This window comes from Pseudomassariella vexata, assembly GCF_002105095.1.
Source record: "Pseudomassariella vexata strain CBS 129021 chromosome Unknown BCR38scaffold_2, whole genome shotgun sequence".
Taxonomy (NCBI): Eukaryota; Fungi; Ascomycota; class Sordariomycetes; order Amphisphaeriales; family Pseudomassariaceae; genus Pseudomassariella; species Pseudomassariella vexata.
This window is the reverse complement of record NW_024467957.1, coordinates 934,421-961,707: the sequence shown is the minus strand read 5'-3', so window position 1 is coordinate 961,707 and position 27,287 is coordinate 934,421. Positions and strand designations below refer to the sequence as shown.

Sequence of the window (27,287 nt, the reverse complement as noted above, 5' to 3'; positions counted from 1 at the left end):
CCGTTGTGTTCATGCGCGGTCTTGAACAGGGCGTCAATGAGTCTAACGGACTACACGTGTGTGCGAGTTGGGAGAAGGGGCGAGGGGGAGAAGAGGGAAGCTTGGGGGAATATTGTATGATATCTCGCTATGCGGAGACTTGAATCAATGTACTATGTCACTATAAGTTTGACCGGAGGTGTATACTGTTGGGGATCAGTATACTCCGCACCACCAAACATCTGTAGGATGAGCATTGTTGAACTTATTGTATTTCGCCGGTTTTCGCTGATATGATTAGGTATAAGTACGCCCTCAACAGCTCAAGCGCGAGAAAATCGATCAACCACACCAGACCTCTCCAAAAATGCGCAAGGCCAGGCGAAATCAACATCAACTCAATTCGAGTAAGGTGCACAATCGTTCAAAGTTCTCGGGGCCTGCTCCAGGTGCAACAGTGAGCGAGCATGTCCTATCTGGAAGCCACTAGTTCCCATCACCATGACCCTCCACCCTCGCCCTGGACTTTTTCCTCTGCTCGGCCTCCACCTTCCTCTTTTCGGCCTTCGCCTTCTTCTCTTCTTCCTTTCTCATTTTTTCTTTCCAGTCTTTGCCTTCTTCTGCCCTTCCTTCTTCCGTTGCCACTCCTGGGCTTTTTTGTTCTGCCCCATCATGTAGAGGCTGGCCATGTATCTCCGAAGGGGCATGATGAAAGCATCCAAGACCACACCGTCGCCCATCTTTCGGACGACCCGGCGTTCCCGGGGGGGTTTCTTGATGGTCCTCAAAGGGGGCAAGAGGTGTTCTCCGGGAGGGTTCATGGGGTTGAAGGAGTCATGGGTCCGTTAGGAGCTCGTTTCCTCCGGAGACTGAGTATGAGCTGGGCTTTCGTCCTCGGAGACGGTGATCTCACGGGGAGGTTGGGTTGAGCCGCCTCCTCTGTCTGAAATAGTTCGTCCCTCGGAGATGGTGGTCTCATCTGATGACTCTCTTCCTTCCGTGACATTTATGTCTTTGGGAGTAGTCCTGTCGCTGTCTGTGTCTTCGGTAGTTTCTGGATCTGCAACAACGGCTTTGTGGAGGTTGCGCAAGGTGATCGAGGCATGGCCATGCTGAGCGTTGCCCATCCGGCTCAACGACCTTCTGTGGGCAGCATTCTTCGATAATTTCGCCACCTTTAGTGCAATCCAGAGCCTAGGTGGGCCAAACCACTCGGATTTTGGATGATGCCGCTTCGGTTTGGGGACTTTGCCTAAAGATACAGCGTGCTTAAGACCCAAGGGGCTCCTGACCACGTTGCCGGCCTCGGGGCCATGGGTGTCTCTCTTGCCGGCAAGAACGATATTGACTTCGTTCTCATCCCCATTGGAATCTATGGACCGCGGCAGCCAGAACTCGTCGTCTTCTAACTCTGACGACGCTGTCTGCAACTGGAGATGGAGCCGTGGTGTGGATGGACAGAGCTCTAGGCGTTGCTCGACAGATGGAGTCGAGCTTCTAGAAAGAGAGCTAGGAGCAAAAGGCATTGCGGGCGGTGTGCGTCTGTTGAGCTTGATGATGGTGACCACATATTTTAGTCTCTTGAGGTGAACCTGGAAGGATGGTTTGAACGATGAATGAAGGAAATGTTGCGAATAAGAAGGCCCGTGATGGTTGTTTGATGAAATAGTGATTACGACTGGAAGATGCTCAAACGATACGGATCTCGTTCACTTGTGTCTTTGATGGATCGTATCGACAGGGGAAGTTTCTCATTTATAAATCTATTCTTTTGCGAGCCAGCACCTGCTCGAGGTTCCATGACCGTCACTTTGAGTCTTTTGAGGTGCTGTGGTCGAGACTGTCCTTAACGGGTCTGATTTATGGTAACAGTAAAGCTTCTTTGATATTGCGCTGGAAGTCCTGACTCCAAATAGCAGACATGTATAGATCAGAGTTAGCGAAATATGTAATAGAAAAACAGCATCCTCTGACTCAATTCCTCTATGCGTGCATGATATTGCTCTACATTTAAGAAACTGCATAGTTTGGCTTCTATATAACTTTGTCGATTTCGCAACTTGGATTTGGGCAACCCAGTTTGGCAATGGATATCTAATCCAGTTGAGATAGCTGGCCCTATACCGGGAGTAGAAATCTACATCGTCGAAGATTCGTATTTTGTATCTTCATTGGACGTACGCAGGTGCCTGCCAAACTCATGCACAATAGCCAGTGACGCCCTTCGCCACGCCGTACGCACCACCGCCCCTTCCAAACATCTCCCTCACGTCGGCCACGATATCATCGGGCCTCTCGAACGCAGCGAAGTGTCCACCACTCTCATGATCCTTCTCAAACACCACTTCGCCAAGCGTTTGCACCCAAGTGCTGGGCCGGACGTGGAGATCCATTGGGAAGTGACTGAACCCAAGCTTGACGCCAGGGGAATAAGTCATCATCTTTTGGCGATCCATCTTATCTATCCGGTTATCGACGTTATGAGCTGTCTCATAATAGATCCGCATACTCGCCGCTGGACCGGCTGTACTAAACCAGTAGATACTGACCCATATACATATTTCCTCGTCAGTCCAAGGGTAAGAGTCAGTCCAGTCGTGCAGTTTCTCGTATATCCATGCCAAGCACGCGACAGGACTGTCAGCTAATCCGTAGCCAATAGTTTGAGGCTTTGTCGATTGCTCGACGTTGTAGCCACTGCCTTCTTCTTCAAACCACTTAGAGCGACCAACGCCGTGCTTTTCCCTTTTGGTGTAAGGGGTCACCGCGTGCTTCGCGGCAAGCAACGGATTTTTGGCAAACTCCGGCGGGTTGGCGCTGTCAAAGTTCAGGTGGGTTGCTTTGCAATTGGCAGGGTAGAGGTGTGCCAAACTCCGACTAATGTGACATCCCCAGTCACCTATGATACCTGTCAACAGTTTGTCACAATGGTGAAGAGGGTTAGTCGCAGCTTACCTCCTTGAGTGACGTATTCAGTGTAGCCAAGTTTCAACATCAGCTGATTCATAGTTGCCGCGTACTGCTCCATTGCAAACCCTCGCTTTTTCACGCCCTCAGAGAAGCCGAAATTGGGCAGGGATGGCGCCACTATATGGAACGCAGGCGTCTCGACACCGTCTCCCTCAGCGAGCGGCTTAAGGATCTTCGAGACTTCATTGAAATGTCCAGGCCACCCGTGTATGAACAACAAAGGGATGGCGCCTTTGACGGGACTTGGCTGATGAATGAAGTGGATGGCAAGCGGGTCGAAGCCGTCGCATTGAATATTGGTGACAAAATGGGGCAGCTTGTTTAATTCCTTCTCCACGATCCTCCAATCGAAGTCGTCTTGCCAGTATCTTGATATCCTCTTGATATCTGTGAGGGGCGCGCCCATGTCCCAGTCCGCGTGGTCAAGTTCATCGGGAAATCTGACCAAGGAGAGTCGAATCTGCAGGTCGGCGAGTTTAGCAGACTCGATGGAGATTGTGTATGGCTTGATGTCTGACATGATGAGGGACCCCATCTTAATATGGGTGAAGCAGTGAAAATGAAGTATGCTCTGGCACGTTGCTGCTTTGACTTTTAAGCCAAGAAGAAATGTAAAGAGGAAGATACACTCAACACTTTATAAGGAGAGCCCAAACCAACATGATGACTTCGGCACCGATGATTTCAGCGTCCATTCATGTCACTCCAGAAACTTGAGAGCAAACTCAGGGCGCGGGCTCCCGAAGTCACACCGATGACGTCTTGGGCGCGGCTGACAAGGAACCTATCCTGGCCTATCCTGGCCTACCCTGGCCAATCGTGGATGAAATATGGCCTGTCTGGGCTCGCGGAAGATGGTTGGACTGACTGGACTTGCACTACACGTCAAGATAGACCATAGATTATACCATGAATTATCATCCCCAACTCCCTGATTATCCATAAACGCCTGTAATGAATTTGCTTGCTTCGGTATATACGCCAACGTCTATGGTTGAGAAAGGTCGGTCTCTCCGTTACTGGCAGCTCCGGCCTTTGCGTATCAGATGAAAGAACCGCTGAGGGGCTACTTACGGCGCGATCCAGAGACGATTGCCAATTACAGACAAGCCGGCTGGCTCTCCGGGCAAAAGGGCAGAGGCTATTCCTTGCTGGAATAATGGGACGATGTCCGGGTAATGGAGGAACTCTGATCTTGAAGTCCACGTGCGACGACATACTTTTAAGGTGTTTAGCAAAGTCTCGTACAAGGGGTGGCTCCAGGACTGTTGTAGATGGAAGATCGGCGTATTATGTCCCGAGGCCTGGAACATTCAGTCCTAAACGAGTGCCGACGATGGTTTGGGTCACAGTCAGAAGAAGTGTGTCATATTGATGGTGTGTTGCTCAGCTCTAGTGCTGTGCGAACTGGGGTTCATCATACCGTAGCGTGACTGTGATTGAAGTCGGGGAGTAGGACGGAGCTCTTGTTTGGCAGGTGCCGTTGGGCACAGACCATTCTAGCCCCACCAGCACCAACCACAAACCCGGTCCCTGAGAAGTCGATTTCAACCCGCCCAATTGCCAATGTAAACAAAGGTCCCCGCGTGCGTTTGACCAAGATTGACATCACTGGTGATTAAGCACCCTATACCGCCCAACCGCCCTTCTTCCACTCCTCTTCCGCATTGATCATTGACTGTTCCTTTTTCTCAGAATCAACCGACTACAGAGTTGCACCATCATGTCGCCTCCGCGACGTCGGTCCGCTCGTCTCGCGAGTGGCACTTCCTCCAAGGTGAGTAAACAAACACGTCCGTTGCGTTTGCATCGCAGCACCTGTTCTTCCTTAGCCCCAAATTGCTGATTTGGGCCTTTTTATTGCTTCAGGAACGACCGGCTTCAGTCCAACCCCAATTGAGCGCTCTCACCGAAGGCGACGAGTCCTGTTCAGAGCAACCTACTAAGAGTCTAGACGCCATTATGTCTTCGCCTACAACGCAACCCACCACTCCGGCCGCTGTGAGCCCAGTCAAGCTGCCCAAGTCGGAAATGCATCCAAGCAAGTTCCACCCGGGTACTGCTGCACCTTCATCTGGTCTCAAGCTTGGCTTTGCCGATATCAATCGCGACCAAAATGCCCGTGATCACACTTTCGGCGCCATCCATGAAACTCCTTCCAAGGCGCCCACGCCGTTCACCTTCCGCGTTTCTAGACCTAGTGCCGCCGACAAGGGCCTTACACCCGAGGCCCAGAAAATGATGAATGACCTGCGCGAAGAGGCAGCTAAGATTAAGGCCGAGCTTGCTGCGAAGCGTAGTGAGGAGACACTGGATGAGGTACTCGAAAGACGCCGAATCGCAAAGGCAAAGGGCAAGGCCGGCCGGTTTAGCGATGTACATATGGCCGAGTTCAAGAAGATGGACTCGATCGCGAATCATCCGTCGGTTTACCGCGCCGCGCCCGGTCGCCCGACGCCACTCAAAGCCGGCACCAAACGAAGCCAGTCCAAGGCCAACCTAAATGATGCCGAGTCCGTGCTTAAGAAGGCGGCATCCGCCAGAGCGCCACCCAAATCTCTAGAGAAACAACACGATGAGCCTGAATCTCCCACCAAGCGCGTCAGACAGCGCCTCGACGACGACGCTTCAACGCTTCGACCTGTGTCTCGAGATGGTAGCTCGATTCCTGCTCCTCGACCCAAGAGCAGTGGGAACGACTCTATCCGCAGTGCTATCCCTCGATCCCGAACTGTTGCTTCCATCATGACTCCCACGAAAGCGTCCACGGCCCGCACTCAGGTCACCAAGACGCCCACCATCCCACTGGTGAAGTCACCCAGCAAACCTGATCTCGAAAGTCTGGCAAGATCCCCCAGCAAACCAGACCTCAGCAGCCTCGCCAGAACTCCCAGCAAGGTGACTTTTGGTAGCTTGAAGAAGTCGGCTACTTTGAACAACTTGAACGCGGAGAAGACCTTCCCCACTATTGTCCAAACCCCTGGTCGATTTGCTAGAGTCAAGTCGATCCTGAAAAGGCAATTCAGTGCGTCGAAGCCGAAGAGCAGCATCCCTCAAGTTGCTAGCTCGATCCCCAAGACCCCTGGCAACGCCGAGAAGAAGAAGGCCGCTGCACCTGTAACAACCCCCGGCCAACGTTTCGGGTTCGACAAGCATGTTGAGTTCACACCCGATTCGAAGGCGGCCGCCTTAACCCAGAACTCCCCATCTCCAGTCAAGTCTGCTATCCCGCGTTCTAAGACTATGGCGAAACTCCCTGCACCCCACTATCCGTCTTTGGGTTCTGTGTTGAGCGCGAAGAAAACTCGAGAAGAGGTGTCGTATCCGGATCTTTCTGCTTTTGGAGCCGAGGCCGCCACAGCAACGTCGCTAACCCCATCGGTACCCGGAACTTTCACTTTCCGCAGCGACCACACCATTCGATTTGGCAGTACATCACCTAACGGCTTCGGCAGCTCATCCGGCCAAGCAAGCCTACGACATGTGCGACAGTCTACGGTCCCCGCTAATCACATGCCCGGAAGTTTCCCCGCTGCTCGCGAATCGATTCCAGACAAAGAGAACACGGATCCTGCCCTGATGTCAGGTATTCCCCATGGAATGTCCAATAAGAAACGACACCGTGCCATGTGGGAAGATGAAGAGATTAAGACGGGTATTCCCCACGGCATGCCGAACAAGAAGCGCCACCGCGCCAGCTCGGATGACGAAGATATGAAAAAGGGAATTTCTCACGGCATGTCGAACAAGAAGCGCCACCGAGCTAGTTGGGATCATGAGGAGGACGACGAGGGTGCTCGACGCGGAGCAAAGAAGCTTCGAAAGAACCCTTCCTTTGCTGAAGGCGCTAGGCTGATAAACTCATCTCCCATCAAGACGCTGGCTGCTGGATCTCGTACGCCTAGTCCGCAGAAGAAGAAAGGGCTGACTCTTAGCCGGCTGAACATGCTTGCTCTTCCGAAAGTCCGCAAGTGAAGGCTTTCTCGCCGTCTAGCGATGTTCATGCGGAACAGCGACGCCACGAGATGTACACTTTTTGATTTCATGAGCTTGATCTGCGGGCTTGAGCCCGTGTGCATTCTTTTGTCAATGGTGATGACACGTCCTTGCCGACCAGCGGCGGTACCTGGAGGAGCAGACTGTCTAACCTAAAGAGCTAACACTCCGCCAGAGGCATGCTTTTTACGCATGCCATGGAGTTGTAAACATGGAGCTGAATATGGCTTTGTTGTACAGGGCTAGTGAAAAGGTGTTTAGGTGGTTGGAGGGATTGTTTTGTGTTGGAGTATTACGGCGTTGTGATGCATGGCAGCAACTATGGCTAATTCATAGGGTAAGGAAATGAAGATTTAATGTTCATGACTTTGTTTGATCTTGGAATATACGTGTGCTTAGGATGTAGGGGTCGGGTCGGACTGAAGATCTGGCTGACAGGAAGCATCTCGACCTCTAGTCGTGGCTGCCTGACGTGTTGACGTCGGCATTTTTAGGGTAATATTTCTGCCAGGCCCAAGTCGTTCTTCCCTGAACCTTCATGTTGGCTTCGCTGAATACATCATCCTATCTATCCTACGGTCCTGCTGATCCCGCTCTTAGGATTGAAATCTTCGCCTCTTACCCTAGCTTGGGAGCACCCTCGCATCGGTGTTATATGCAACATTCGCTTCTTGCTTGCTTCATTCATTCATTCGATATCAATCTGGTCACTCGTTGAATACAGGAGACTTATTGCAGTCTACCTTTCCTGCTCTGCGTGCTTCGGATGACCTCTACAAGCCGCATACGACCAATGCCGCCACCAACCAATCCGCCGTCCCATCCGCATCTCTTCACTTGTACCTTCTGCTGGCATCTCGCACGTGGCCCACCCCATGTTCTCGGCCGCTCCTCGAGGCTCACCTGCGAATCCTGCTACAATGCCCTCATCGAACTCGCCATATGTTGGGTCTGTGGCGAGATCGTGTACCGCGGGAGCGAGTGTGTCAGTCTAGGCTAGTGCTTCTGGCATCGCTCCTGCTATGGATGCCTGTTCTGCGGCAGTCGATCGGTGGTATACGGCACCAAAGTCGAGGACGTGTTTGCTCATGGTGAAGATACGGGCGAGGGCCAAGAAGACCACGACGATGATATGAGAATAAGAGCCAAGGAGATCCTTGAGATCCCCATGTGTGCCAATTGCGTTGTTGAAGTTGAGCTCGACTCGTTGGATCAGAAGACGGTTGTTCAAAAGGCGCTCCGGAGGGTGGATAAGTCGGATGGGGGCATGAGTCGGAACCGGTGGGAGAAACGGGAAGGCATTGTTACTCGCAGCGCCATGGGGCACATCAAAAGGGTGCCGAGCAAGATGTCGAGGGTGCCAGAAGAAGCAGCAGCCCTTTCTCACACACGGCCTCGATCTTCACGGATGGCTGGTGACGGTACAGTAAGTGGCTCAGGGGAATCTGGTGATGATGGGGGCGAGTGCATTGTTCCCTTGGATTCGGTCATTTATGCCTCTATGCTTGACCCCCTAGGACTCTCTGCTTTCAAGCCCAGTCCGACGAAGCCGATTCCGCGTTGGATGCAGATGCTACCGAACCAGCGGCGTCCTCCGGCCCAAACAGAGCGCCGACCTCGCTCTATTCTCGACGAACACTTCCGAGATGTGTCATCTGCTTCCGCGAAGGACTCGCAAGCCTCGGACTTAAACACGGTCTGCCCCACAAGTCCCGAGCCCGAGGCGAGACGGCCCCTGACACCTACACGCTCATCACCGCGCCGCTCGCGGACCGAAGGGTCCGTCAGCTCCCACCACTCGGAATATGATGAGTTACCTCAGATTTCGATCACTGTACCCCGCGGCCGCACCATCTCATTCGTTACCAACGAGCCACTCAAGAGGCCCTCGTCTCGTGTGTTGAACCAGGGCTCATCCGAAGGTAGACCTTCACCTCGCCTGATGTATTAGAACTCGTCAGAAGGAAGTGGCCCTCAGTCCGCACCAGCAGGGCTGCCCGGCCATGTTCCCGCACGTGGTAGTAACAACAAAACTCCCTTTCCGCACAGTTCATACTCACCCATTTCAGAGCAAAGCGACAAGTCCAGCCGACCATCTTCACCGCGGTTACACAGCAGGTCATCATCGCCGCTTCCCGAGCAGGTCATCTCGCACCTGCAGCGCATTGTGCGGCGCACGCCACCGCCGCAGTCCAAGGAGTACCTCAATCTGTACAAGCCAACACAGGGGACGGGCCAGTCAAGCTCAAATCTTAGCATGGCTATGCCGGGAAGGAAAAGGGGTCGACATGTGGACCCAATGGAAATCCCCCATGTTGCCGATTTGCTCAGGCGCAACAGCAGGTCTTCAGTAAGCTCGCCACATTTGAGTGATGACCAAGCTACTGCGTCGCCGAACAAGGGTCAAAGGGATGAGTCAACGGGCAGTAGGAGGAAGGTTGTGCAGGCAGAGCTGAAAAGGCTGTTTCGAGGGGGTGCCGCGAGCTGAGGAGTCCCTCGCTGCTGAAAAAGTAGTTGTTCAGCAGAACTTAGATAGCATGTTTACCTTGGCATTAGCATGGAATCTTGATCAGACAAGCTTCTTGTCCGTCTGGAGTGACAATCACATATCGTCTTCTTGAAGCTTTGAGATAGACTTCTTTATATACGAGAAGGTTATATTCAGCCGCCGAAGGAACCGAGTCGCAACGTCGCCGAGTCAGAGACGGTCTATAACCTTGACCAACAGTTACGACGCACGTGGTAGCGGGGAATAGTTGAACTCCGGGCGAGACCACTCGGTTCCCGTTATCGAATCCAGGACCTCGAATTAGGATGGACCTGGAGATCTACAGAACGCGAAGTCGGCATTCCGGAGGAATCACTTACGAGGCACGCTAGTGCTATCAGATGGAGCTACCCTGTGGCGATCTCTCTACTAATTGGCCGACTTTATCCCCCGCCAAGCCCAAGCGCTGAGCCGCAGCCAACTCATCCCACTTCAACCATCCATTGTAGTTCCACTTGCGATTCCGTCTTCACTCCGCCTGGATAGGTGCAACAACACGGCAACCATGGCGCCCGTACCTCGCGTAGACCATGATGCTCTCGAGCGTAAACCTTCATTCCCCCCTCCGCCCGTCTTCTTTCAATTCGCTAACTCACCCCCGCTTCCAGTCCAGCTCAAAGAAACCATCCAGTCTCTCTACCAAATCCTGGTCCAGGTGACCGCCTACGACAGCAGCGGGACGACCACTTCGCGACCCTCGCGCGACGTCCTCGCCAACGAACTGCGCAACCTCGACGCGTCCCTCCAAACCGTCCACCGCACCGCCTCCGTCCCTGACGCCCTGCCCCGCATCCCGCCCGAGCTCATCCAGTACGTCGAGAACGGCCGCAACCCCGATATTTACACGCGCGAGTTCGTCGAGTTGGTACGCCGGAACAATCAGATGATGAAAGGGAAGCAGGACGCGTTTGCGAGCTTTCGGGACGTGCTTGCCGGGGAGATGGACAAGGCGATGCCGGAGCTGAGGGAGGATACGGCAAGGGTGTTGGCGGCTACCGGGGGCGCCGGCGCTGAGGCTGGAGCGCCGACTGGATCTTGAGGATGGAGCGGAAATTCACGGTGAGGGTTTGGAATTGGCATTTGCATGACGGCGTTTGGTGGTGGCTTTGATTTCATGGCGTGCGGGCATTAGGGAGTACGTACGCATCCACAGGTACAGGGCGGTAATGATACCAGGCATTAAATGTGCCACCTCTCCGTCGCCACTTTGCGCAAAGTACCTAGGTTGGTCAAGGAGGATCCATTGATGTGCCAAAACCTTCTACGAATGACGCCAGACATACTCGGGCACCCAAACCCCTTGCTCAACAGTCCAGCATCGTGTCGTGCCCACACTGCCCATCAATTCCCCCTTGTCTGATCCGGAATGGCGCTCACTTGGCAAATCGCGATGCTGCCAGTCCCTTGAGCCCGAACTTCTTCATGTCGTCCTTCAGCTCCGCCCGATACTTGCTATTAGAATCAAGGCTCTCGTTGTTAAGAAACCCTCGCCGGCCTTGGTCGGGGTGCTTCGGATGGCCTCTCGGGGTCCATATTTAGTCATGACCATCTCGGGCTTGGTAGACTTGGCAGCAGCGCCTGGTTGTGGTTGTGTCAGCACGCGCTTGTCTGGATGGGGCCATCTGAGCGGCAGAAGTTACCTTGCATTATGCCCTGATAAATTCCTCTAAGGAGGTGCCTACCACAGGCTAGTTGTTGGCTGTTATTGAGGATGATCATCTTGTAATAAAACATTACGACTGGGAGATTGGGCAAAGCTTACTTCCAGCCATGTTTGCTGGTGACATTGAATGCAGGTGCCTGAAGTCCACTCGTGGTTTAGTCTGGGAAGTAAGTGGTGCTGTAGGTGTAAATTGTCAGCGATTATTGGCAGGATAAAAAGTACATGATGGTTGCCATTCTCTTACCCACAAGCCCAGGCACCCACTTGGGTACACGTACTTGCCTGTTATGAATCATGATAATGAAAAAGCATCTCCCGAATGACATTTCACTTACATCGTACGCAGGCCAAGTATATCAACAAAGCCATAGGATGCGGAAGTACAGCTTCCACCCAACTGACGGCGAACTAGCTTTACCTCAAGATGGCATGGGCGGCTAGGTTACATTGGCTGGAGGCACCAAATCAGATTTATAACGGTTCAGCAGGCCGGTTGTGCTGATCATGTCATTCGTTGCACAACTACTTATCACAGCGAAATTTTGTCTAGCCAACCGTGGACCTTGCCTCACCAGGCTGTCAAAGTCTCCGAATGTCACCTCCTGAACTCCACACTATCTATCTAGCAAGAATGATCTGATCAACAAACGCACCTCCCCAACTACGAAAACAAGGGCGTCTTCTCTTCGTTCCTCTGCCCGAGCCCCCGAGATTCTAGCCCTGCAGGACCTTCTGTAGCTCCGCTACAATCGCATCACCCATCTCCACGGTTCCGCTGGAACCTCCAAGGTCCTTCGTTCGGACACCGTTATCGATGACTCTGCGCACCGCCTCCTCGATGGCGCTGGCTTCCTTAGGCAGGCGGAGGGAGTACCGGCACATCATGGCAATGGACAGGATCGTGCCGATTGGGTTGACGACGCCCTTGCCGGAGATGTCAGGGGCGGAACCTGTTTTACCCATCAATACCCCTTTTTCCTTCCGAGGAGAACGAGAGTCCTGAAAAGGGGCTGTGAGAACTCACCATGAATGGGCTCGTAAATGCCATTGCACTTATTCTTGCCATCCGGAATCCCACTCAAACTCGCACTAGGCAAAAGTCCAATACTGCCCGGAATGACACTCGCCTCATCACTGATAATGTCACCAAACAAATTACTCGTCACCACGACGCCGTTGAGCGCACGCGGACTTTTCACCATCAACATGGCTGCACTGTCAATCAACTGATGTCCCAACTTGAGCTGCGGGAACTCCTTCTCCATAACCTCGGTAACGACCTTTCGCCACAATCGACTCGTCGCCAACACGTTCGCCTTATCCAGACTCCAGACCGGAGCGGGCGGGTCCTGCGCGAGCGCGAGGTGGGCTGCCAACCGCGTGATGCGCTCCACCTCAGCACGCGAGTACGGCTCCATGTCCCAAGCCTGGCCATCGCCATCGTCCTCCTTGCGGTCGCCAAAGTAGATGCCACCCGTCAGTTCGCGCACAACAGTGAAGTCGGTACCGCGGCAGACCTCGGCCTTGAGAGGCGAGTACTCGACCAAGGCGTCTGAGGCGAAGCTGCAGGGACGCAAGTTGCCGTATGTACCCATCTCCTTGCGCAGCTTGAGGAGCCCTTGCTCTGGGCGGACGGAGCCGGTGCCCCATTCGGGCCCGCCGATGGCGCCTAGGAGGACTGCGTCGGCATTTTGGGCGGCTTTGAGGGCCTCGTCGGTTAGGGGGCTGCCGTTGGCGTCGATGGAGCACTGTGGGTGAGGTGAGACATTGTTAGCCTAACGGAACCTAGCTAACTCATCCCCAAACCCCAATGGGAGAAAGGGAAAAAGCAAGGAGGTAAGGTCGGAGTGCTAGCAAAGGACTCGGGGCTACATACACCGCCGAGAAGGTGTTCTTGTAAGTTGAACTTGCCGGCTGACGGGCTGTGCGACTCGATTGTCTTGAGAACCTGACACAGAACGTCAACAACCACCACATCGTTGCTTGCTATTGCCTGTCACACAAGCAGTTTACCTTAATCGCCTCGGCAACAACCTGCAGTCTACGTGTTAGCGGGGTTCACGAACGGCACATAGAAGCGGGACAAAAGTTCACCTCGGGACCGCAATGGTCTCCTGCGAAGACTACAATGTTGTGCGATGCCATCTTGATGCGATTGAGATGTATAGAAGATAGAAGGAGGATTTTAACGATACAGAGAAGCTTGGTGAAGAAAGTCAGTCCATAAGCTTGCAGTATGCAACAACTTTTCCACAGCATCTCCGATTTCGGAAAGTGGGGTAACCGCGCTCGAATGTCCAATCTGCAATCTGCGCACGCGGGGTACTCGCAGCTTCTCCAACACTCGGGAAATCTTTCAGCGTCGGACTGGACTCGCCTGCTGTAGCTTCCTGCAGTAAGGGAACCAACCATGTGTGTTTTTATGGAATTCTCTCTCTAGAGTTCAGGGCCCCACGTCTGTACTTTTTGTACTAGGTTTCAGAGACTATGGGCTTTCAATGGTTGAGTATATCCAGTTACTACGTTGTTAGTGGCTGGAAGCAACACCACGAGGGCGATCCACTCGCGGACAAGCTCAGGATGCCATACGTTGATAGGTGATAGATATTTGATACATGTGTCTGGCAGCAGACTAACACGGAATTGAAGCTTGTTTGCCGATGATTTGACATGCTACACGCGGTCAGGCACTCCAGCATAGGGCAGCATCACTCAAGTCAACCCCCACAAACATCGTGCCATATGTATGAGGTCATGTCACTACAAAAGCCCATCAGGCTGCGTTTCCTCAAATTGCTTGCTCAACATTATCCAACATGTCTCGATGCTAATAATCATTATCGGTTAGCAGATTAGGGTATCATACGTGCGCATCATATCCCCTAAACTCAGCTCTCAACTGCTCTCCTTTCTGTCCTTCCGTCGACTGGCGTCATCTTCGTCTCTGGCGCGCGCCTCTTTCGGTATGTCCGATTAATCCAGCAAGATCTCTGACTCGTATCAACACATTGCTGTCGTCATTACTTCTAGTCATCACCTGAACGACTGGAAAGATTTGTGAGCCAACGGAGATGCGGCCGATTCCCGACTGGGAACTCCTACATTCCTCCCGGCGTCTCGATCGCGGGCCCCATGTGCCGGCGTGTTCGCACAGAAGGCGCAGATATAGACACAGGGCATCTCCTGCCGCGATATGATATTTATGCATTTGCCGTGGAGCCAATTTTCACACGACTCACTGAAGACGAGTTAGTTAGGATTTTCACGAGAAATAAAAGCTTGGCATACCACTGGACCATGAAGCCATCAGTATTCCTGGGAGTCTCGGTATTGTTACAGACGCATTTGATGATATTACCTCGACTGGAGGTTGGAGTGGGCAAACCACCCTCGGTGGTGGGGGAAATGGTCGAGGAGTTACTATAAGACGGTCCCGAGACAAATCGCTGACTTGTGTTCAATGAGGCCCATTTCTGTCGATTTTCAATCATCTTTCGAAGTTCGCTAGCAGCGTCGCCCCGGCTGCTCTGGGGCTCATTCAAAACGGTTTCCGCCTCGCTTTCGACATCGTTGTGGTTGGGCTCGTGGAAGTAAATACCCAGACTACTGATACTTCGCTCGTTGATGCTGCTTTGCGATGGCTGGAACGGATGCGACGAGCTTGGTTTGATGGGGTCCGGGAGCGCAAACGAGAGGTTTCTGCTTGGGATAATAATGGGCTCGTCATCACTTGATGATGCATCGTCGTCTGATGGCTCCAATTCTCTGCTTCTGTTCCTTGGAGGCTTCCTACATCGAATAACTCTCGGGGTCGTTTCTTCATCGTCGTCGTCGACCACGACCGTCGTTGTTTCCGCTCGAGCCCGGCCCCTGGAGTCGATAGTAAACTTGACAGACGTGCGCGTCTTCGGGCCAGTTGCTTCCGGAATCGAACTCAAGCTGGAAAGCCGGTGGTGACTCTTGGAGGGCGACGTTCTCCCGTTTGACCTCGAAGACTTGGGCACTGAACGACTCGTGGGCTGCTGTGGCGTTGGCCGAATAGCGGGCGCTAGAGTAGGCAGGGTCGTTGCTCTGCTTGCTGACTTCTTTCCACGGTTCTCGCTCATACTACGCGACAAGCCAGGACGACCCGAAGGCTTGCTGGGTGAGCTTGCCGAGGTTCTGTCCAGCTTGTTCGTTGCGCCCGTCTCTCGTGTGGTTGCCGAGCGTCGCAACCCTCCCTGCGTAACAGGCTTCACGGGATGCTGCAATGGTTCCGGTTGCAACATGGATTGCGTCAAGGAAGCTTGAGCCATTCGGTCGAACGCAGCCATTTCCGTACCAGAAGAGGACGGTCTACTGAACAACAATCCGGGATCGACCCCTCCACCCTGTCTCACCATGCTGAAGGAGTTGTCGATGGGAGTGGTGAAGGAAGCACCATACATCGATGCATCTTGGTCACTACTTTCTAAGTTCGGCAAGGCAGGCTTGGGTGCCAATGCTCTTTCTCTCCTTTGGATTGGCCGGTTCTCTTGATTCTGGGGTTGTTGCGGGATGGCACCAGTCGGTTGGAACATCTCATTCGATCTACCCCAGTCTAATGAGTTCATCGGCCGGTGGCTTGGTGCCTGGTATACATTTGCGGCGGCTGTGGAAAAGTCGATATCCATGCCACTCATATCCCCGTCCCAGAAGTGGCCCGAGTCGGTGAAGACGGGAGCCGTGGCCGGCGCAGATATGGCATAGCCAAACATGTCGGTTGGTGATGTGACGAGATTTGGTAGGGTGTTCTGCTGTGATGTGCCGGCCCCATACTCCTGACCGTAGCCTTGGTCATTGTGCATGATTTCCGTCTGGATCTTGGGCGCAAGCTTTCGTTCCCCCTTGCACGCTGACGGTGGCGGGGTCACGGTTTGCCGGGCCAGGTCTTCCTCCAAGGTTCTTCGTCGAACCTTCTTGACGGACCGCTCCTGGAAATGAGAATCAGATGGAGGACCTGCTCCTCCCGTCGTCAAGGGCCCGGGAGACGAAGCTAACCTTCTGGAAGGGTCAACAGGCGGTAAAGGTAGGTTGGTGTTGGGTATGAAGTGGTTGACATGGGCTGCGATTTCGGCGGCTATATTCTCAGCCGACAATGGTCGTTTGTGACCAGTGGGATTTGGGTACGGAGTTGCGCTGTAGAAATCGGCGAACGGGCCCTGAGCGCCCCTTAGGTTGCCCGGCGTCGCGTTGAAAACGGAATACTCCTCAACAAATCGGGGTGTCCAGCTAGACGAATCTTCAAACGGCCCTCGATTGTTCTTGGGCGTTTCGAAAACGGGACTCGGGAAGACCACCGAGGTGGGGGTTCGGTTCGGCGTGGGAGGCTGAGCGTTTGGATCACCAAAGCTATACACCCGATCACTTATTAGCCCGAGACAAACTGAATGACGGGACCAAGATATTTCTTGCCTGGAAATCAGTTGACCTCCACTCATAGCAAAGTTTCTTGTCTATTTCGGAAAACTTGGGCAGATCATAGCACTCGCTTATGCGTGGATCCTGTCTCTAGGCAAAGTAGTGGGCCGGCGGGGGGATGCGGTTGACAAACGGTTGGACAGGAAGTAGTAGCGAGCAGGCAGAAGTGGACGTCGGAAACTTCAGAAGATAGATGTCGAAACCGTCTCAGCGCTCAGCGGAAACTTTGTCGGCGGTGTCAGTGTCGTTATCATTGCACATTATAACTATGGTCGTCTATCGCGGAGAGAGAGAGGGAGAGAGAGAGAGCAAGGAGCGACAGTGTTCATCAGGCAGAGCTAGATTGAAAGCTTGTCGTTAGTCGGCTGCTTCATGTCGAGTTAGACTTTCTGGAAACGTTCAAACACACCAGTTTGGAAGTTTCGTGAACTCTGGTTAGTCGTGAAAAAAAGAGTCTACACAAGAAAAAGCCGTTGCAACAGGTGGCGGGACGTTGTTATACAGCCAATGGCTGGTGGTGAAGAGTGGAAGGACGTTGGACGGCTCCAGATGCTAGGGCTGTCGGTAAATTTTAGAGGGGTCCGTGCCGGAATTTCAAGCCTACAGATCTGCCATCGGTGGCAGTGCGCGTGGTGGAAGGGAGGGGAGGGGGTATGAGGAGAGGAGCCACCGTATAAAAGAATACACGATGCACCATAGACGCTCGAGACGTCACTTCAGTTTCTTTGAGGCTCTTTTGGTTTTGATAGTGCCTTCCGAAAGGCTAAGAGGGGCGGCAGAAGCTGGGGAAAGAGGGTTCGTTTGACAAAAGTGAACAGGCAATAGGCTGCGAAGCATGGGATGAAAGACAGAGGTCGAGCCGGATGGGCGCGTAGATTCCCTGCAATGCAATAGGATCTCGATGACCCGCCAGGTCCAGGGGTATATCGCCCAAAACGAGCATCCCGATTATACATACAAAGAATGTTGAATGGTACAGCGTACTGCTAACAAGCAACATACGATTTTGGTGTTTCCGGTATTTTATTGGCGGGTGCAAAAGGGATGTATTTGTGGAAATCCCTTTAAAGCCAGGAGCGCACGAGATAATACCGCGGCCAAGGGTCCATTCAGCGCTATTGCCGTGCCCAATTACCAGAAGCACTTGTCAGATATGGATTTGCAGAGGCAATATGGCCAAGCGAGCGAGCTACTGTGCTTACTGCGGGCTTAGGACACCTGGAAGCTTAGGAACTCGCTGCAGTCCCACCCGTCATTGTCATTGGCCATCACAGTTGTAGCAAGTCGTAACCCACTTGAGCAGATGCAGGAGCAGACTGTTCGTCGACAGCAGATGGCCGAGCTGCTACTATGATGCTAGTATATGCCTGAGATAGATGCAGGGAATTCCACTGGACCAGAAATCTGTGCCATGCCAATGTAAAGCCTGCATTGAGTCTCAGGCTAAGGAGCCAAAGAGAAGTGACAGGGCTCGTCTCGGTATGTTGGGATGAACCTTGATCACCGTCGGCAAACGTCGCGTTGGCCGTGGAGGAAAGATGCAATTTTTGAGAAAGCCGACGACGATGGTTGTGACTTTGGCGAATGCAATATCTCACTGGAGTTACGTACGTGCATGCTGTAGCCACCCAATTATCTTCTGATTTGATGATCCTAAACCCCCGTTTATTTGCATTGCTTTTGACCATGCCTCTGGTCGAGCCGGTCATGGCAATTTGGTGTGGCAATCATTATCCCGCAAGAGCTGAACTGTCTGGCTGCCGACATTGGTCGGCAGAACTATTCGATTTCGTTATTCGATGGCTGCAGTGGGAAGGCTGGTACGTGAGTGCGCGCCAATCGAGTGGCCTGTGTGCCCGCACGCAGCTTTGTCTCAACAGGCGCCGGTCTAAAACCCACGACTGGCTTCCGACTACGTCCCATGCACCAATTTGACTCCTGCATGATGAATAGGTCAGAAACGATGCATTGTTGCATTGCGCAGGCACAAGAGAAATGCCGCGAACCATAAGGCGAGCATCTTCGGGTGTAATGAGCACCGCATTATTGTGACAATTGAAACTCTCTAGTGTTTGAAAATAGACCGTAGTTATTTCCTCAAGATACAACGACCCTGAGAAATAATGGGGAAGTTGGCGTTACACTGCAGCTTTGGAGATCCGACCATTGTAGTAATGAGACTAATGGCAATCTCCAACGCTTGCTTGAAAAGTCGATGTCAAGACATTTACTGGTTGCAATCAATCCGGGCGGCGATGAAGCTGATATACGGGTTCTGGCAAAAACTGCCGAAACAAGCCAGGGCAAAGGTGAATGATCCGTCAGAGTTGATGGCGTCTGGTTCCATAATTGCTGTCTTCAACTCCCGGACGAGATCCCGCAACAATGTGGAACCCATTGAGACGGTATCGTCTAGCCGCTGTATGCCACGGCGAGCCAGAAGGATTCCAGAAGACTATACGCAACGGGTCCGAGCATGGCGGCTGGTAATGGTGAAAAGCCAAATACGGCACAGAGATGACGAGCATTTCCCAAGCGGGAAAAGAGCACGTCGTGTTCTGGCGTCCCGTGCATCCATCGGCTCCCGTCGTGGCTGGCCACGTTGATTCGTCGTGGAGAATACCAATCTCGGGTGTTCCGTGATACTGCAACAGAGACCAACGTTGAACAAATTGGCTCAGTTGGGCCACATGTCTGGCTCAACCTGAATGTTAAATTGGACTTCGTTCCTGCTGTTGGTCTGTTGTCTGTGCGATGGAAACCGGGGTCGGTTCTTCAAACAAGAGGCAGAACAAGAATAAGACAAACTTCTAGAGATGTCCATAATCTGGCGTTGAGCTGACGAGAGTCGAGATCCATGCATCTAAGATGAACATGCAACTGAACCAGTGAAAGAGGAAATCTGGGTAAAGAAAAGAGAGCTGAATGATCCCGCCAATTGGGGGGGGAAGATGTTTGTTTGTCCAAGCCTGTGATTGGCGCTTATCCTTAAGCCCACTTGCCTGTTTAGGTTCTATTAAACCTCCCGGTTCTCCACGCGATGCCTTCCATCGTCCTTTCCTCCATGAGCCTTCAAGTCTTGTAATTTTAGAAATCATTATTCGCCGCTGTAACTTCGTGCTCGTGGAGTTGATGTTATGGGGTTGCTCCATACCGGTCAAATAATGTTGTCTTCAGACAATGCCCAGGTCATTGGCCCCTAACCTCCATCCATCTACCTCGTAGAAGCTACAGCCTACAACCATCCACTGACCCGAGTATCAACTAAAAAGAATTTTTTTAAAAAAAAATCGATTTTTGGGAGGCAGCCAGGCTGGTATTCGTTAGGCGGCGATGTTCTTGTCGGGCCGCTTTCAGAAAAGGACAAGCGAACCCAGCTGAGCATGTCATGTTGGCGGCTTGCATGAATTGGGGGAGATTGCAAGTTGCCAACACCGGAATATCCAGATTAATAGACTCCTCAGATCCGAACAACCAGCAACGTCAGCCGCCCGAGTTCGGCGAGTTCATGATTTGATAAGCAACTATTTTGCAGCTTCGGCGACAGCCTGTGATCACATTTCGCCGAGTCTTTCCCCTACCCCCCTGATCCTACTGCGAACAAGCATCGGTTCCTAAGCCATACTCTTCCCCCCTGACTGCAAGCATTGCGGCCCAACGCCATCTTCACTCTTCAAATTGATCATGCCAGATAATATGGTCAAGTAGTGTTATGGACCAGAGAGCTTCTGGGTGATTGTGTTGGCCGTCAGGTTACTTTCCAGGTAACCTAGCCTAGGTTCATGTGGTCTCCTGGATTATTTTTCTCGTGCCTATATAATTTGAACTCCAGGTATGTATTCACTTCTTTGTCCTGGTGTGGGACTGCTCCGCAACCCCCTTGAAAAAGAAACGCAGGCATACTTGTGCTGTGTAGTCTGTCCTTCCTGTGGTCTCCAAAACATACCAAAGATCATGTACAGGTGGGGGTCCTAAGCCGCACAAAGGCACCAAGTATTTTGCCCGTATCTCACGTGACCTTAGGCTACCAATTCCACAGGCCTGATCTATTTTATTTTTGTTTATTTGAATGTTAATAGATATTAGAATAAGGGAATTACAAAGCAATACTACTTCAAGCCTGAGCGGTCTTGCTTAATTTTGCTGCTACAAGCTAGGTTGGAAGATCGTCTGTTCGCACATGGTAATACATTTCACTCGAGGGTGTGGCAAAGGTCAAATGCCAGTTACGAATGTTCACATAGAACTATTTAAGTTCTTCTTGCTTTTACTCCTTCGCAGATATTCCTGATTTTCCGATTTCGTGGATGTTTGATATCAAATACCAACAATGTGCTCGATATGTTCACTAATCGATTCTACACTCCAAGCACCTAGGTAGTTAGCGTCAAGCAGAACGTGCTCCGAACTTCAGACGTTGTTAATGTGAAAATTATATCTAAACTATGCTAGAGTAGCCCTTTTAATGAAATTTTGTTCGAGCATAAGTGAAGCATAACGTTACAGTATACGGTTTCAGGCATACTTTCGTCGCTTAACATGTATGGCCCTCTACCACACCTTCTTGTAGTTAACCGACATTATTACTTGTAATTGTCCTATGCACGAGCTCTTGCATACATAGACTTGAGACGACTTACCTCATGATCTTAAATCTTGTGTTTGCTTTTGTGTAATTTCGTCGGACGGGTTCAAGATACGTATAAGTTCAGTGTCCTATCAATCTCACTTCAGGCGTAAACGAGCTTGTTTTCCCAAGTTGGGCAACATTGTTTCCTATAAATGGCCTAGCTTAGACTTAAGCTAATCTCATCGTTGTTATTGAGTATCTTGTAAGCCCGTTGGCTTATCAGGAATCTCACCTGCGGAGGAGTGATGGATGCTTGTTAGACTCAGTAATATCTGAGCTAAGCTGTCCATGTCGACCCTGCCATATACTAGATAAAACCGCCTCGCCTACCACGATAGATACAACCTGTGTTTATGGGCATTTGATCGTAGAGCATAGAAATATGTGCAGAAGTGGTGTCAATGTTGATAGCTGAAGTCGAACACCCAGGGCCGTGTCTAGATAAATAGGATAGTGTGGCAAGTTCCCCGGTGCTCCCACCCCCTGCGAAGTGCGTACTCACGATCTACGCATCCATTCGGTCATGTTTAAAATCTGGAGACACATGTACTTCCCAGTACTATTATGATGACAGAAGCAAGTCCAAAGTCGATAGCTCTAGTCTTTGAGAGCCCCCATATTTACTGCTTCCCATGGACCATCCGACCAGTCCCGCTCATCGCGAAATGGCCCGTGGAAAACTTCTAATTTTGACCTCTAGAAGGTTCCCGTCGTGCTAGTCTCCGCTGGGTATGAGCCGATGTTGATTCACGTAGCTGTAAGCCAAGAACATGCGAGTGACAAATTCATGCCAGCAAAAAGTTCACCACATGCCCCAGCACATGGCCCTGGTCACTATGATTATCTGTAAACACAAGATGAAGAACGCTACACTCTTGAGCTAAAGCTGGCCGAAGAAGCGGACGACAAGACATTAACACTGCCCTGGTAAGCTGAGAAGAAGATCGAATCTCTGATCTATCGTAAAAAGACATCTCCCATCCTGAAGTACCGATCGGATGAACCAACCCAGGCACGGATTAGTGTGTTGGGAGCCAAGATATTCGGAGAGGTAATCCCTAGAGGCAATTTACTGTTAAGTAATCTTGCTCGGTCAACTGCTACCCTGCCTCCGTACCTTTACGGCGCGTAGTCCACATTTGGTATCAATCCGATTCCCTCGCATCCGAGAAGCTTCGTGCGTACTAGACCCGGGTCAACCAGCTGTCATCCGATATATAGAGTTTCCGCTCTCTGTAAGGGCCTCTGACAGCGAGCAGCAGGAACAGCGGCAAAGCCCGGAATGCAACGGTAGACTTGCAAATCTCGGGGATGCTGAGCACGGCTGAGTAAGTGGCCCTCAGAAGCCCCGTCCGTCCTGCCCCTCAACCTTTGAAATCGAACGCAATGACACGTTTCCCATCTGCATACACCATGTCAGTTATATCGATGCGACCCTGTGAGTTCAAACGTAGCGCGGTCTTAGTATTAGACCTCGCCCAGCCTCGGTGTCGCCGTGTGCTTCCCTTTTTTTGTTATTTTCCAACTTCCTCTCGTCGCAGAGAAATGTTGATAGCTCATCTACTATAAAACACTAAATTCTACCCTGGACATATTCCGAAGTCAATTCCTTAGTCATTCGTTCGGACGATGTATACTACACCCCTACTCCGATCATGATCTCACTTCTCAAACTTTCTCCACTCGAGCACCACAGCATGGCTTGCCAAAAACGTCCTTTGCCGCGATATATTTATACCATTTAAAGTTTCCCTCGTCTCCGTTGATCAGCACCTCAGATAAATTGGCGAACGACGACGTGTCGCCTCACACGGACAAAAAGTACCAAAAGTGGGGAAAATATCTGTGATTCTAAAGAACGGGTCCGAGCAGACGTGGTCGACGGTTTGCAACTAACTATGTTCTATCTTTAGTAGGCCTTACCCTGACCTGCTCTGACTAGTGGCCCGGCGTTCTAGGGTCCCTAATTAACAACCCGGCGCAGCCTATAATTGTATACTTGTCCGAAAAGGAGCCACTCGCCTCACCTTATAGTAAGCTACTCACCTGTCAGATACTTACATATCTCTCTACTCCATACGCAACAGCTGACGCGGCAAGCCTATACCCTACGTACGTATATCCGGACACCCACTCAACACAGCCACCCATCATCCGAACGCTATACTACATGTCTCGTCACCCAACAGCCGCGCGATAGCCAAGCCCCGCGCACGAATCAGCAGCCTGTGAGCTCGTTTTTTATTTCTACTTCTCTTCACTTTTCCCCAGGTGCCGAGTGGGCGGGTCCTTGGTAGTGTGCGGACTTATGCACAAAAGCTCCGTTAGGAGAGATGGGCCGAGTTTTAACCCATGTTCATCCAGTCAAAAACGCCGTGTTGTTCAGTTGGGCCCAATGAGGCGCAAGGCCTTGTCCACAGACATCCAAAGGGGTAGGTAGAAGAAGAAGAAAAACGGGATTCTAATCTACCAGCAGTGTTTTCCCTTTTTTTGTTGAACCCCTGAGTGGTCTCATTCATGCCGTCCGGCATTCGGCCGACTGCCTGGGCCATTTCGGTGGGGGTAAAAGAACCATCCAGAGACCTGGCTTTGGAGGCCTTGCCGTTTCGATCTACCAGAGGTTTGCTTAGCTCGGGTTGTCCCTACTAGGTTAGTCAGTACCTTGAAACTGGTGACCATGTATGTCGTGTCAAAAATGAGGCAGTGATCTTCTGAGACTCGTGGATGTCATGATGTGAAGCGACTTAGATAAGCAGACTGATCATTGTTGTAAACTGAGATCATTCCATTCATCGTGAATCTAGCTACGAGTTATTGCCATGGAACAGGTGAGGGATATCATCTTCAAAACAGAATCAAAAAATATGCCCTATTCCATCATCGTGTCCCAGTTTTTCCCTTCTCTCTTCTTTCCCATAAGTTTTCCCATCTACTGCGCTTTTTCCTCCTAGCGATTCACCACATCATTGGTGTTGTGTGGTCTTCCTCTCCTCCTATGCTCCTACCCCGGTGCCGTGAAGGGGTATCAGGTGTTTTAACTATCTACGATTAAGAGAAAGAAGAAAAGAAAAGGAACCAAAAAGTTGTGTGCTCGTGCATATTGACATTTGCAGCAGAATTGAGAAAAAATAGAAACAAGAAGCATCATAAACAAAAAGAGGCCAAATTCAAGTTGAGGGGTGGTAATGACGTTCTGCAAATTACCCCAGTCCTCCTCTTGTCGACAAAAGCTGTCGCAATGCTGACCGTGTCAAACTCGAACGCAGTTGCTTCTTTCCCTTTCCACCGTTTCCCCGTTGGTTCCTTCCAATATGGTATCTTCCCCTGTCCGTTTTCGCGCCTACCGAAGAGAATGTGATCTCTCGTGTGTGTCTGTGTGTGTATGTGAAAGGTGAGTTGAGAAGAGAAGCGCTGCTGCGAACATGAAAGCCACCGAAACGCATAGGTAGGTCAACCAATAACCCCGTGCCAGTCTATAGTCCATTGATCCCATCCATCGTGTGTAGCAAGAAAAAAGCTTCGTGACACATCCAATTTTGCTATTGTTCATCATGACATAGGAAATAGAAAATTTTGTTTTTGCAAAAGTTCATGTTTGCCATGGTGCTCAGATCATGTTGGTGAGACCATCGAGGGGAGACAGTGCTTTCCTGGGTGTAGGCTGCTGCGTTTGCAAAGGCTGCTGCTGGTGTTGACGCTGGAGATAATTTTGCTGCTGTTGTTGCATGGCTGACCCTGGAGTAGGAGTGTTCACCATGGACGACGGAGTCATTTGCGGTGTCACCGGCTGTTGGGATTCAACTTTAGGCTTAGCCATTTGCGATGCCGCAAGTGCCCGGGAGTGGCTGCTTTCGCGGCGTCTTTTGGGCGCATCCTTGATTTTGGGATGTGTGTGACACTGTAGCCGAGTTAGTTCGTAGTCTTCAGAGGTCAGGCTTGAACGGGTGGGTTTATTTACCTTGTAGGCGTGTCTGAACCACGTCGTTCCTTTCTTCTTGCTGCTCACAAGTGCGATCCAATCATTGCAACTGCCACAGAGGCCTTCCCAAACATCTGGGTTTCCATCCATGCGTCGTGTTTCTCCGGGCTCCTGGAAGGGCTGACCCGTTGCAGCGCTGATACCGTGGGTGAAACTCTTGTCGTACCAGAAAGCCGAGTTTTTGAGGACAAGCCACCGACCGGGCTTACAGATGCCACACCAGCCTTCCCGCTTGTTACCATGACCACGAACCCATCTCGGGGTGTACAGATCGCCTTCGAAACGCAGTTCCTGCTCATGGGGTACCAGATCAGGATCCGACGGGTTCATATCCTCGGGAGGTGGCGGAATCTGCTCTTCGTGCAGAGAAGCATACAAGTCCGGAGGATCCGACAGGTCGGTGTAGTGACCGTGTAGCGAGTGGGGATCGGCGTTGCTTTGTAGCATTCGGAATAGTCCATGAGACATCAACGGCGGCGGGTTCTCGAAGTGATGGTGCATTTCCGGGTGAAAGCCCTGTGATGGCAATTGGGAGGGCAAAAGCATGCTGTTGCGGAATGCAGGAGGGTGCGATACCAAGAACGGGTGTTGTTGGGCGGCTTGGAGGTTACCGAAGTTCAAAGGCAAAGGGTTGTTGGGCATGGTAGGCGAAGAGTGTCTCGATGACATGCGCGGGGCAAAACCTTCATGAGAATGGTGGTATACGAAAGGCGAGGGCCGCCGGTTTGGCGTTGTACCGTATGAACCCGTAGACCATCTCTTGTTCCTCGCACTGCTGTCGACGCTGTAGGGAGCAGACCGCATGCCTGGGCGAGGAGAAGGAGACGCGCCACGACCACGGCTTTGCGTTCGGACGAGTTCGGAACGGCTCTGGGGTGTCATTCGTGGCGAGGCTACCGGAGACAGCTGGGTTGACGACATGAGAGAGTTGCGGTTGGACGGCGGCGGGTAATCGGAGGAGAAGGATGGCGCTTCAGAGAGAGCTGCTGAGAAGTCTTCGTAAGAAGGCATGTCAGAAAGGCCGCCCGAGGTCGACATGGTGAATGATGAGCCAGACATGCGGCGAGGGTTCAGACCTGGCTCAAAGTTCAATGTCTCGTTCTCCATGGGGCCATGGGCGTATCGCAAGTCCAGAATCGGGATGGCCTCGTCCGTCGTGTAAGCCTGGCCAATTTGTATCTCACCGTCGAGCCCACTCACATCCATGTTGTCTTCGCAAGGCTTCATGCCCCAGGGATGATGGTGTGTCTCGCCCGTCAGCGCCGACCCGGACAAGCTCCAGTGCGCTTCACGGCTTTCCATGGTGGTGACCGGGTAGAAGTCATGGTTCATCGAGACTGGCCTGGACATGGTGTCGCTGGGCGTGTTTTGCATCATGGCGGCGGAATCCCACGACGGCAAACCTCCCATTTCCTCGCCGACACAGTATGAGAAGCATTCATGAATAGTCGCTGGTCGGGGTCGCATCCCTTGGGACGTCGGTGTTGTCCATGCCCCTGCCGGCGCACCCATGCCCTCCGTCTTTCCTGGCGTCTCGTTCCCGTTCATAGTGATCAAAGGAGGCGGATGAGCCGTCGGCACGTCTCTCCTGAATTTGTTGTTGGGGTTGAAGGTAAAAGCAGGTGTCTGTATCTGCTGACGCCTAGAAGTAGTGAGCCTCCTGTGCAGGTTATGATAGGCAAGTTAAAGCGTACAGTTGTGCCTGACTTGAGTCCATGACCATGGGACTTTTTACAAGGGAGTGAATGTGGCTTAATCTGAATCGAGATGTGTGTTAGCATGAAGCGGGACAGTAGCGAGGTCCATCACTGTTAGGAGCAGAGTTCCACATGGCCCATGTTGTTAAGGCGAGTCATGGAACATGCCTATCCCTAGACCATCTCGTAACTTACATAGTAGCAATAACAGCCAGTGCTATGGTCGGCTCAAGCAACCATTGATATCCAGTCTGGTCCAATGTGGTTGTGAGGAACGCGAAGGTATGGAGAATCTCTTTCTCTCGTACAATACAATGTTACAGACAACGGAGTGTCTCGCGTGGGTCGGGGCCAAAGAGTGTAAGTAAGTTGACGGCTTAAGTTAT

At 51.8% G+C, this 27,287-nt stretch overlaps 9 protein-coding genes across 9 annotated transcripts; 5 read left to right on the top strand and 4 right to left on the bottom strand.

Moving 5' to 3' along the window:
- The first annotated feature begins 149 nt into the window (after positions 1–149).
- BCR38DRAFT_420017 (uncharacterized protein) lies at positions 150–1,072 on the top strand. The gene is made up of 2 exons (XM_040859357.1): positions 150–223; positions 281–1,072. The coding sequence occupies exon 2, from the start codon at positions 447–449 to the stop codon at positions 906–908; it is 462 nt and encodes a 153-aa protein (XP_040719707.1). The 5' UTR covers positions 150–223; positions 281–446; the 3' UTR covers positions 909–1,072.
- A 1,105-nt stretch (positions 1,073–2,177) lies between these two features.
- On the bottom strand, positions 2,178–3,469 carry BCR38DRAFT_334256 (microsomal epoxide hydrolase; the record flags this gene model as incomplete). The annotated part of the gene is made up of 2 exons (XM_040855299.1): positions 2,178–2,878; positions 2,935–3,469. The coding sequence occupies 2 exons, from the start codon at positions 3,467–3,469 to the stop codon at positions 2,178–2,180; spliced, it is 1,236 nt and encodes a 411-aa protein (XP_040719706.1).
- A 1,203-nt stretch (positions 3,470–4,672) lies between these two features.
- On the top strand, positions 4,673–6,924 carry BCR38DRAFT_334233 (uncharacterized protein; the record flags this gene model as incomplete). Its single annotated transcript, XM_040855297.1, has 3 exons — positions 4,673–4,726; positions 4,819–6,578; positions 6,717–6,924. The coding sequence occupies 3 exons, from the start codon at positions 4,673–4,675 to the stop codon at positions 6,922–6,924; spliced, it is 2,022 nt and encodes a 673-aa protein (XP_040719705.1).
- Positions 6,925–7,865: 941 nt separating this feature from the next.
- On the top strand, positions 7,866–9,433 carry BCR38DRAFT_480922 (uncharacterized protein; the record flags this gene model as incomplete). Its single annotated transcript, XM_040863322.1, has 3 exons — positions 7,866–7,930; positions 7,990–8,867; positions 9,015–9,433. 3 exons carry the CDS (start codon positions 7,866–7,868, stop codon positions 9,431–9,433), a joined length of 1,362 nt encoding a protein of 453 aa, XP_040719704.1.
- A 565-nt stretch (positions 9,434–9,998) lies between these two features.
- Positions 9,999–10,532, top strand: BCR38DRAFT_333872 (mediator complex, subunit Med10; the record flags this gene model as incomplete). Its single annotated transcript, XM_040855268.1, has 2 exons — positions 9,999–10,038; positions 10,102–10,532. The coding sequence occupies 2 exons, from the start codon at positions 9,999–10,001 to the stop codon at positions 10,530–10,532; spliced, it is 471 nt and encodes a 156-aa protein (XP_040719703.1).
- Positions 10,533–11,582: 1,050 nt separating this feature from the next.
- Positions 11,583–13,363, bottom strand: BCR38DRAFT_420007 (Isopropylmalate dehydrogenase-like domain-containing protein). The gene is made up of 5 exons (XM_040859356.1): positions 13,251–13,363; positions 13,170–13,190; positions 13,033–13,104; positions 12,181–12,904; positions 11,583–12,106 (listed from the first exon to the last, which is right to left on the bottom strand). Exons 1-5 carry the CDS (start codon positions 13,299–13,301, stop codon positions 11,871–11,873), a joined length of 1,104 nt encoding a protein of 367 aa, XP_040719702.1. The 5' UTR covers positions 13,302–13,363; the 3' UTR covers positions 11,583–11,870.
- An 826-nt stretch (positions 13,364–14,189) lies between these two features.
- On the bottom strand, positions 14,190–16,615 carry BCR38DRAFT_333742 (uncharacterized protein; the record flags this gene model as incomplete). The annotated part of the gene is made up of 2 exons (XM_040855255.1): positions 14,190–14,394; positions 14,445–16,615. The coding sequence occupies 2 exons, from the start codon at positions 16,613–16,615 to the stop codon at positions 14,190–14,192; spliced, it is 2,376 nt and encodes a 791-aa protein (XP_040719701.1).
- A 1,913-nt stretch (positions 16,616–18,528) lies between these two features.
- BCR38DRAFT_91730 (uncharacterized protein) lies at positions 18,529–19,360 on the top strand. The gene has a single exon (XM_040865765.1). It carries the CDS (start codon positions 18,719–18,721, stop codon positions 19,199–19,201), a length of 483 nt encoding a protein of 160 aa, XP_040719700.1. The 5' UTR covers positions 18,529–18,718; the 3' UTR covers positions 19,202–19,360.
- A 5,390-nt stretch (positions 19,361–24,750) lies between these two features.
- Positions 24,751–27,287, bottom strand: BCR38DRAFT_91720 (uncharacterized protein). Its single transcript, XM_040865764.1, has 4 exons — positions 27,097–27,287; positions 26,899–26,961; positions 25,184–26,846; positions 24,751–25,123 (listed from the first exon to the last, which is right to left on the bottom strand). Exons 2-4 carry the CDS (start codon positions 26,925–26,927, stop codon positions 24,833–24,835), a joined length of 1,983 nt encoding a protein of 660 aa, XP_040719699.1. The 5' UTR covers positions 26,928–26,961; positions 27,097–27,287; the 3' UTR covers positions 24,751–24,832.

Coding starts and splice junctions, on each gene's coding strand:
- BCR38DRAFT_420017 (XM_040859357.1), top strand. CDS start 447: ATGTCCTATCTGGAAGCCACTAGTTCCCATCACCATGACCCTCCACCC.
- BCR38DRAFT_420007 (XM_040859356.1), bottom strand. CDS start 13,301: ATGGCATCGCACAACATTGTAGTCTTCGCAGGAGACCATTGCGGTCCC. Junction 13,191..13,250: donor GAGACCATTGCGGTCCCGAG/GTGAACTTTTGT, acceptor CGTAGACTGCAG/GTTGTTGCCGAGGCGATTAA. Junction 12,107..12,180: donor CATTTACGAGCCCATTCATG/GTGAGTTCTCAC, acceptor TGGGTAAAACAG/GTTCCGCCCCTGACATCTCC.
- BCR38DRAFT_91730 (XM_040865765.1), top strand. CDS start 18,719: ATGGGGAAGTTGGCGTTACACTGCAGCTTTGGAGATCCGACCATTGTA.
- BCR38DRAFT_91720 (XM_040865764.1), bottom strand. CDS start 26,927: ATGGTCATGGACTCAAGTCAGGCACAACT. Junction 26,847..26,898: donor GACTCAAGTCAGGCACAACT/GTACGCTTTAAC, acceptor CACTACTTCTAG/GCGTCAGCAGATACAGACAC. Junction 25,124..25,183: donor GGTTCAGACACGCCTACAAG/GTAAATAAACCC, acceptor ACTCGGCTACAG/TGTCACACACATCCCAAAAT.